The 10,309-nt window shown below is 35.9% G+C and overlaps 1 protein-coding gene across 1 annotated transcript; it reads left to right on the top strand.

Annotated features, from left to right (window-relative positions):
- Nucleotides 1-3,318: 3,318 nt before the first annotated feature.
- Nucleotides 3,319-9,659, top strand: LOC147481392 (protein DA1-related 2-like). The gene is made up of 12 exons (XM_086579930.1): nt 3,319-3,950; nt 4,023-4,168; nt 5,225-5,306; nt 5,506-5,620; nt 6,054-6,174; nt 6,285-6,368; nt 7,163-7,282; nt 7,428-7,640; nt 7,720-7,782; nt 7,888-8,003; nt 8,944-9,002; nt 9,118-9,659. The coding sequence occupies exons 1-12, from the start codon at nt 3,905-3,907 to the stop codon at nt 9,432-9,434; spliced, it is 1,482 nt and encodes a 493-aa protein (XP_086436056.1). The 5' UTR covers nt 3,319-3,904; the 3' UTR covers nt 9,435-9,659.
- Nucleotides 9,660-10,309: the final 650 nt, after the last annotated feature.

Here is a 10,309-nt window from a genome sequence, read left to right as displayed (position 1 = left end):
GATTGATCGAAGAATGGTTTATAAAACTTTAGTACAAATGTTATAAAACTTTAATACTCTTTAATATGATTTCTAGTCTACGGGTAGCATGTATACAATTATCAGAAAAAACAAAAATGTAGTATGTATACACAATGGCGAACCCAGAAGTTTCGTCGAAGGTATTTAATTACATCTCTGAAAACCAACTTGAATTGGAAAATTTTCCATTCGTGTTTTTCAAAAGCTCGATTAGTTAGAAGTTTTCATGAATATTAAATTGTTAAACAACATGAAAAACTAAATTAGAATATACAAAATTTCTAGTTTAGAAGTAGTAACACATGTTTTTTAAGTAGCAAAAGAATATATGCTTATAACATCTATATACCATGCCCTTTATATATTTTGGTATTGTATTGTATATTGTACACAATACCAGCTACCATCTAGTTAAGTTATTTTTTTCGATCTATATGTTAAAAAGTTTAAAGATCTTTTTATTTGAATTTTTCCTGGGAAAAATGATGCAAATAACAAATTTTTTATGGTATTCTCAAAATTGTCTAATCAAAGGTATTTCAATCAAACGGGAATTCAATACACTATTGCATATTATTCCATATGTTATTCATATTCAATATGCACATGTCATCTCTAGCATATTCCATTCAATATTGTAGTTCGTTGTATGTCACCGAGACCACGTACATTTGGTTCAAGCCTTTAAGGGGTTGTTTATGGGAATAGACACATATTGTGTTTCATTATATATAAAGCTCGCCACGTCACACCAACTTATCTTTTGTTTTGCAAAAGATGATTAGAACTATAGTTGAGTTAGAGAGGGAATTGTTTGCTTTTATTTCTAGCCCATATAGGTGATATCCAACACGTCATGAAGGTAACTAAGTAATAAACACTTAATTTGTTTTGTATATTGATTGCAAGTTTTCGATAGACATGCATGCTCTAAATCTTTGATGAAACTAATCTTTTGGTACTCTACTCTAACTTGATAATAACCTATCAAGTACCACAAGATGCCACAAATTCATAGTAGAAAATGCTGCAAAAATATAGCAAAATTTCATGATATCAATATTTTCGATATATATATAACAATGATATGTACCGAGATTAATAAGGGGTCAGTATTTTGATGACTACAGAGATTTTCAAATTTTGGTGAGAAACGGATTGATTAAACAGAGAAATCTGTTGAACGTGGACTGGAGATAAAACATATAAAATGTAAGGAACATTGGATGGATTCAAACCCTAGGAGGGCACCATGTGTGCAATGGACCTGAATAGGCATTCTCCAGTTGTCCAGTCAAAGGGAATTGAAACATGATAGCTGGACTATGACTCATTCATGGAGGGAAGCTAATTTTGTAGTTGATACTAGTATTTGCTCGTGCCGTACGACACAACTGTAAAAAACTCAGCCTAAATAGCCCAGACATAAAAAGCCCAAACCAAATGGTTAGAGTGTTTAATCACAAAGTGTTTAGGGGCCTGATGTTGCAACAACCCAAATGGTGTAAATAGGCCAGATGTAAAAAGTCCAGCCAAAATTATTAGTGTCCAGTCCATGCAACCTTTGTTGACCATTACTTTATTGGTGTGACTTAAAGAAAAAGAGACAATCCTATGAGCCGGTTTAAGTTTACTAAAAACAATATACCACCAAAGAGCCCTAGATTCCACCATATCACAAGCATCATTATAACGGGAAAGTTGTTTAGAGTCATATGATGGGACTTGGGAGGCCCTATGGGCCCTATACTTCCCTAATTTGTTATATAGATTTTGAGAACTCGTTAGTGAGATGAAAATGTCTCATATGATTATATTAAGTGGATTGTGAGTTTAAAAATAGGGTTACCAAGCATGGTGTTAAGAATATGATGATATTCCCAACTTTAGGCATCATTATTGAAAACGAAAATAAAAATAAAAAATTGACTTTAGGCTTAAACTAGCTAGTTCGAGTAGTCAAATGGTGACACTGTAGGTGGCCAAAAGTGGGCTTGGACGATTAGTTGATGTCCTAGAGTTTCAAGTCTTATAACAGGGTACTACAATTCCTATTCTTTGGAGAAGAGTAATGCTCGTCACACACCGATACTCTCTCTCCACATGACAATTTTTTTCTAAAAAAAATTAGTACTCTCTCCACACCCCATTCTTTATTAATATGACCATCCTACCTCTGAAAATGTCTCTCCACACCCCATTATATTTCAACGTCCAGACACTTTCATTCACTCTTCATCCTTCATTTTTACCTATTCAACGCACCGCACTTGCAACTCCACCAACTTCCACTCATTTTCTCGCTCTTTCTCTCCAAAACCCAAAGCAAGCAAGTTTCTCTCTCTTGATAATTCATTATATGTCATTTTAAATGACATACTTTGGCAGGGTAAAAACTCCAACTTCAATGTCAAATGGTGTTGACATCCCACTGCATATGTTTCAATAAATATCATACTTCCACAATGTCATTTCTAATTGCATACATTTGCCTTTGCCCCAACAATATCAAATTAGTTAACCAAATCTTAAACAAAAAATATCATATTAATCGATTTACTCAACAAAATCAACTAAAAAAAATGAAATCACTAAGAACTCTGGAAAAAGTTCTCTCACTCTCTCACAAAGAAAAATATATTTTTTTTCTCTTTTGATAATCTCTTCTATATTGGTTTATAAAACTGACGGGTCGATATGTCATTTTAAGTGCCGTACTTTGGCAAAGTAAAAAGTCCCGTGTTGACATCTCACTACATATGTCACAATGAATGTCATACTTCCATAATGTCATTTCTAGTTGCATATTTTGTCTCTATCTCAACAATATCAAATTAAGAGTAATCAACCAAATCTTAAACAAAAAATACCAAATTAATCAATTAACTCTTTTTAGAGTTTTTTAAATAAAAAACATCAAAGTAGTGACGATGAATTTCTACTCCATTTTCCAATCAAGAGTTTCCACTCTTTTTGGAGTTCTCTTCTTTTTGTGGTTTCATGCTTTTTTTGTAAACAGTTAACACAGTGTGTAACAAATGGGATGTGTGACTCTTTGAAAACGGGGTGTGGAGAGAGAGTATTGCACGGGATGTGGAGAGAGAGTATCCGTGTGTGCTGGAGAAGGGGGCTTGTCCCAGGCTCCCAAGTCGCAACCCAATAATCAGAATGATGTAAAATATGCAGTGTGGCTTCTATTACATATTTCACATCGCAATCCATTTGATACCCCTAGAAAGGCTAGAATAGCTTAAAGTGGATGGATAATATTCAATTCGGTTCAGCAGTTGCTCATCCGTTTAAGTATTTTAAAAACGGCCGAAAATTCTCAACTTGGAGCAAACTCAAAATAATAAAATTTTTAGTGACCCAACCAAAGACTCCAAGAGTAAGTTTTGAGAAATTCTGGAGCAAACGCCCAAAACTGAAAAGTAACTACGAGAGGTGTCTTTAATTTCTAGGCCAACCAAGGTTCTCATTGAAAAAAACCATTTGCAGCATGCGTGCAACTTGAGCAGCTTCAGGTTGACACTCTCTTAGAGCCGTCCACCCCTACCTTTTTCCGCTTTCACCTCAGCAAGATTCCATTTTACAGGCAATGGCTAGAAACTTTTGGCGGTTGATCGTCCTAACTTTGTCATCTCTCCTTTCATTGCTTTCCAAGACAAGAATATCATCAAGAATCTCTTTCATCTCTTCTTTCCTACTATATTTCCTACTTCTCTCTTCTTCTTTGTCACTGTCACATATTCTCTTCTTTCTCCATCTCTTTTAAAGATGCCTTATTCCCTCATCTCTCTATTTACTTTCCCTATATTTTCACCACCTTTTCTTCCCATTCTTCTCTCTCTTTTTTTCGCCTGTCCTCACGTTGTCGTAGTTCATGTCTTCTTCCGGCGTGAACCATTTCACTCAGCCTTGCATCCACGGTTTGATCCCTTTTATATTATATATAGTAATGTCGTTGAAATGTGTACTTAGAGATAGTTTGTGAATAACAGGTCAATCTGAGGGAAAGTCTCGTATCATGAAATGGCTTTATAAGTTCTTTAAAGGAGGAGGGTCAGTTGATGGGTTGGAGAACGGGCGGCAGCAAGCGTTTCTTGAGGATGGAAATATGGCTTGGCATGCTCCACGTCGATCAACGGTACTCCATTTTGAATTTCAACTTTTCTCTGTTTTTCCTTTGCATTATTTTCAAAAGTTCCAGGTCAAGTATTCAATTGAAATTTAAGATGCTACATGTTGCATATTCTTTTCAATTTGAATAATGACTTAAACAATTTGAGTTTCAAATTAACTAGTAATGCGTTTCTTATGCTTTTGTAATAACAATATTTCCTTCTCTGTATAATAAGAATGTGTAAATCTGATGAATACAAATAAGTCATGCGATACTCATCATACATAACATGTATATCAAAATTTTCTTTTCTACTTGGGAAGTTAACTATCATCACGAGCTAAGAACGTTATCACTGCTGTGTAGTCTTTTAATCAAGATTTTGGAACACTTTGTAGCAAACATTATCTATCATTACCTGTTTGTAGGATTTCAAGAGATAGTGGCAAGTTCAAGTCCTTATTTAAATGTCGGAATTTGGAACTGGATTCAGACAGATTCTTATCTAGTGTGAACTCAGATGTTAGTAAATAGTTAAACACACATTGATCTATTCTGTCCGATATATCATATAACTCCCCTGCAGTTGATATCCTTAGAATGGTTTGGATGCTATTTATGAATGTTATTAACCAATGTCAGATATTATCTAATCCTTCAACTGGAAGGATCAGATATTTTTAGGTAACCAATGACCTTTGGTATTCTAAATTCAATTTTTTCTGAAGGATATGCACGATTCTGTATCAAAATTTGGTTATCAGTTATACACTCTTAAAGTTAGTTGCACTAATTGTTACGGAGACTAGTTGAGATTTGCATGGAATCTGGACAAGGTAGCTGCTGGTTTTGATGGTACAATAATTCGCTATATAAAAAAAACCTTCACATGGTAGTCCTCATTTTTTTTTTTCGTTTTGTAAAAATAAGCTGATTTTTGTTTGAATCCATGGCTTAAAACAATTTAGTACTTTATTTTTTTTCTTCCAAATATGTTATGTTATATAGGTTTATCTTGAAATTGCGTGCCCCTTTTTTCAGACTATTCCATGCTATAGCTTTACGTAGTTTTATTTCCAGGATGAACATTCTAGAACTGAGAACAAGGAATTGGACCGAGCAATGGCACTCCCTCTAGCTGAAGATTTGAGTAGACCAAATGGTAGGTTGCAAAATAGTGTGCATGATTTTTGCACTCCTTCATTTCAACTTTTTGCTCGACTTAGCTTGGGGCCTCTGTGTCTGACTTCCATGGAAAAAGATACCATTAACATAGCAGAATTCATTTTTTGTTTAATTATTTGTACGCTTTTGTGTTTTCAAATTTGGTAACAAACCAGTGAAAATTGGTATTTGTTCAGGATACAGAAGACCCGCCGACTGTGGTGAAGACCTTGCTAGAGCACTCCAAGAAAGCTTGAATATGCCTTCATGTCCCCCTTATGCTTCTACTCAAATGTTCTCTAGAGGATCTAGGTTCGTGTCTCTACATGTTGAATTCATCACGGGACAATATATCTTATAAGCCTTACTGGTTAACTTCTGCTTTATGTTGGATAAACGATTTGGGTATCTTAGATTAGCCTTTACATTTTTCTTCTGCATCCTTGGTTTTGCATGACTTGCTTACGCAGATCTAGTCATGTCGCTTTCTTAGAATGGCTAATGCTAAGGATTGTACTTATTGTGATATATTACCAAATTTTTCTATAACGTTAAGTAAGATATGGAATTTTCTGTTTAAGCATAAAAATACTAATGCTTAATCATTTAAAATTCAGTCGCATTAAATCATTTAATCGTGGTCAATTTATCCAAGCTGAATGAAGTAAATATTATGTAGCTAGATGACATTACAGATCTATGTTTTAATTTGTCATAATATTTTACCTCTGCATGAGATTATTAGAATATGTGGTGGCTGCAAACATGAGATAGGCTCTGGCAATTATTTAGGATGCATGGGAGCTTTTTGGCACCCTGACTGTTTCTGCTGTCATGCTTGCAGTCAGCCTATCACCGAGCATGAGGTACCTGATTTTACACTATACCAATGTCCAATAAATATAGTTGTTGAACTGTCAATGCTTTCTTCTCCTTTACACTGACAGATTTTCTTTTTTCTTACTGTTGAACTCAGTTTTCTTTGTCTGGGAGGAAACCATACCACAAGTCTTGTTTCAAGGAGATGCACCACCCAAAGTGTGAAGTTTGTCACCAGTTTGTAAGAACATACATGTTATACCTTACATTTTGCATCATGCAATTTATTCTGATGCATCATTTGATATGCAGATCATGCCGTTGTTTATTCGTAGAGTCATTTTTCTCATTGATAATTTCATTTGCAAGTTTAGTTCACTATCCAGATATCATTATTTTTACCACTTGTACTCATGCTACTATTTTCACTCTAAAGTTCGTATTTACCCTCACCCATGTCGGAAAGTCTATATCTGCTAATAGGATGACCATGTTATATGAATAGTTCTTCAAAATTCAACTTAATCAATGTATGCTTCATCTCACCAATTTTAAGTCCTTTAATACTTAAACCAGAATACTAATATGGCTTACTCTTGGGAGCTAGTCCATAGTCCATTGACTTCATTGCAACCATGAGGTTGTGCAAAGCCTTCACTAGCTTAGCTGCCAAGAATACATATCACCATATACCACGAAAATTGAATTGCTTTGCTATATCTAAATATTTGGACAAGATTGATACCCAATTACCCATATCGCCACATGATTGGTTGATCCTTGGACCATTTATTTCTTCTAGCTAGGGTCCTCTTTTCATGCCGCAACTTATCCTTAGAATATGCAACTTTGAATCACCAGGAAATTCTTGCTGTTCAAAATTGGGGAAGTCAACAATCCTTCTCTTGGTCAGAGCCAGGATAGATTAGAAATAGTTTTTACTTTTTACTGTTCTTTTCTATAAGATCTCATGCCCACTGTTATTTTCCTCTTCCAGTTGTTATCTTGAAACTCAGTTCTTATAGCATCTTTCAGATCCCAACAAATGGAGCTGGTTTAATTGAGTATAGATCCCACCCGTTTTGGAGCCAAAAATACTGTCCTTCTCATGAGCATGATAGAACGGCTCGTTGTTGTAGTTGTGAACGGTTAGAGGTATGATAACTTCCTATGGAGTGGTTGTTTCATCTTAGTCTTCTTTAGTATATAAATTTGAGTAGATCTTATCTCCAAGTATTTTCTTTTAAATGGTATTCTTTGGCATGTGAAATGACTGCTTGTTGTAATTGTATCTTTGAAGTCCTGGAATTCAAGGTACATATCTTTGGGAGATGGACGGAGTTTATGCTTTGAATGTATGGAGTCAGCTATCATGGACACTGGTGATTGCCAAGCACTATATCATGCCATCAGAGACTACTATGAAGGAATGAACATGAAACTAGATCAGCAGATACCAATGCTTCTGGTTGAAAGACAAGCACTTAATGAAGCTATTGAGGGCGAGAAGAATGTATAGAGTGTTCATTATATTACTTCATTCACTAACTCCTTTCAACATTTATGTACTAATTACTTCTTTTTGTCTTCAGGGCTATCATCACATGCCTGAGACGAGAGGTTTATGCCTTTCTGAGGAGCAGACTGTTAGCAGTGTATGAGTAGAAATCATGGTTATAATTCTTTTTTAATTTCTTCTTTTCTGCTGAAGTAGAGAATTTTAACAATGTGCTGTCTGTTTTACCTACTGTCATATCCAGATACACAAACGACCAAGAGTAGGGGGAAACCGGCTTATTGGTATGAGAACACATCCACAGAAGCTGACAAGGAGATGTGAGGTTACGGCCATCCTAGTTCTCTATGGCCTTCCAAGGTAACCATCGAAGAACCTTATTGAACTGATAAAGTTCGGTATATATACCTGACATAGGGTGAAATAACAATCCTAACTAGCTATGATGATTTAGCTTAGCAAAGGCATAACCAAATTATCATTTCTCAAAGTATGAAAAAATCTAACACGAGTGGGAAAAGTTCTTTGTAATTGTAATCCGAGAAAAATGTGTGGAAACCATAACAAGGTACGTGCTTATAACCAAGAAGTTCCCAAGAAATTCGCTAGAACTCAAAAAATTTGAATCAGGAAGGGCACCTTATTGTTCGGTATGTTCTCAGTGGATCTAGAATCACTGGATCAACCCAAGCTGTATCAATACTGTAGTTTTGGCGGATAAATCCAGGGCTATTCTGGATCATTTCGGATTTGCGTTTGGTTCTGTTTTGATATTAACTAGCAATCAGACTCTTGTAAGGCCTATAACTACCTTCTGGAAAATTTGCAGCATGTCTAGAAAGAACTCTGAGAGTATCAATCGACCTTCTAAAAGTGAATTTCCAGTCATACGTAAATGTACTCACTTTCCCATGCCTTCAGCAAAGACAAGCATATACCTCCAAATACATGTATCTAAAGTACCTCATCCTCATTCTTTTGCTTTAGATAATGAGGGTGTAAAAATATTATTCTTTTATCCTTCCAAATCTTACGGAAAAGGATCTTGGGCAGGGGCAATGTTTAACGGTTGAGCCTAAATAGTATAACGTGATATTGCTCTTTGGCTACGTGGTAGAACTTTTTGACACAACGTTTTGGTCACAATTTTCATCTCTTTATGATGAAATGTGGTTTTCTTGAACTGCAGCAGGATTATAGATAGCTTTAATCTGTTTATTAAACTTTCATTTTCTGAAAAAGTCCAATATTTGACTGTTTGTTAAATGGTTTATTTTTCATCTACCTTCACTGCTTACAGATTGCTAACAGGCTCAATTCTTGCTCATGAGCTGATGCATGGGTGGTTGCGTCTTAAAGGTGTCCACCCAATTTTAATTTAGAAACATCTTTTCTTGTTATCTTAGTATCTTATTCTTCTTTTTCTGTGCTAATGTTATTACTTGCATCCTTATCATTTTGAAAATTGATGCAGGCTACCGTAATCTAAGCCCTGAAGTGGAGGAAGGCATTTGTCAGGTGTTGTCTTACATGTGGCTCGAGTCAGAGGTCATGCCAGGGTCAACAAGCATGCCATCTACATCCACAGCTTCTTCGTCATCCTCATCATCAAAAAAGGGTAGAAAATCTGATCTTGAAAAGAAATTGGGCGAGTTCTTTATGCACGTTATTGCCCATGACACCTCTACTGTCTATGGTGAAGGTTTCAGAGCTGCTAATGGAGCCGTCAATAGGTATGGTTTGCGACGTACTTTGGACCATATTCGCCTAACTAGAAATCTTCCTGTGTAACAATTGATTGTGTTTGCATCCATGGAGTAACCTCATCTCCCTTGAAGGGCGCTGCATCACCTTGTAACAGTAGAACTGGTCATGGAAAGCTTGATTCAGTCCCCCCTTATTTTTTTTGGGGTTCTTCGGGGTTATTTGTTAATGTAACTTTTCGTAAGTGTAATAATTTCCGAGTAGACTATACTTTTCTTCTTCAATATCTTATGTGTTTCATAACTTGGCACACATATATGTGCATAGCTTCAAGATATTTACCACAAACTGGACAGGAAAAGCAACGAACACTGCTACATATATAACATTTTTAGAATGGAGGTCTTGGGTGCTGTTTGTCCCTTGACTTGATATCTTTTCCATGATGGTTTTCATTCCCACCCCAATGGTGACCACCACCAGCTGGGTGTTCCAATATGTCGCTTTTGCCTTCATTGTCAGAAGGTGGCGAAGCTTCTTGAACCTGCCTGTGAAGCAGTAGGCGTTTCTGGCCAGACTTAAGAGATAGCACTGGGTCTCGATCACGATGTAAAGCATCATATATATACTCATGTAGGAAAGGTAAATAGCAATTCCAAAACATATGGTAGAGAAAGCGGAAACTCAAGAACCCTGCTCATCACGGAATGGTGTGTGTACATTATATGGCTGTAATATTGCTACCTAGGATGATGAATGTCACCATATATTTGTAGTGAAAACTTTTGAATGCTTACGTCCAAACATCCAGAATGAAGTTTGATTCGCTATTTGTGCAATACAGGACTGGCTAAGGTTTAATTACTTCGGATATGCATGCCATCAGTTTGGTTTCAGTGCACCTAACTTTTATGTTCAATTTTCACGTAAGTTTAGCAATATGATAACCAATGCTACAGTTG

The sequence above is a fragment of the Coptis chinensis genome, chromosome 8 (assembly GCF_015680905.1).
Source record: "Coptis chinensis isolate HL-2020 chromosome 8, ASM1568090v1, whole genome shotgun sequence".
Lineage (NCBI taxonomy): Eukaryota > Viridiplantae > Streptophyta > Magnoliopsida > Ranunculales > Ranunculaceae > Coptis > Coptis chinensis.
This window is presented reverse-complemented; position numbering and strand designations above follow the sequence as displayed.

Coding starts and splice junctions, on each gene's coding strand:
- LOC147481392 (XM_086579930.1), top strand. CDS start 3,905: ATGTCTTCTTCCGGCGTGAACCATTTCACTCAGCCTTGCATCCACG. Junction 5,621..6,053: donor ATGTTCTCTAGAGGATCTAG/GTTCGTGTCTCT, acceptor TGAGATTATTAG/AATATGTGGTGGCTGCAAAC. Junction 7,283..7,427: donor GTAGTTGTGAACGGTTAGAG/GTATGATAACTT, acceptor GTATCTTTGAAG/TCCTGGAATTCAAGGTACAT.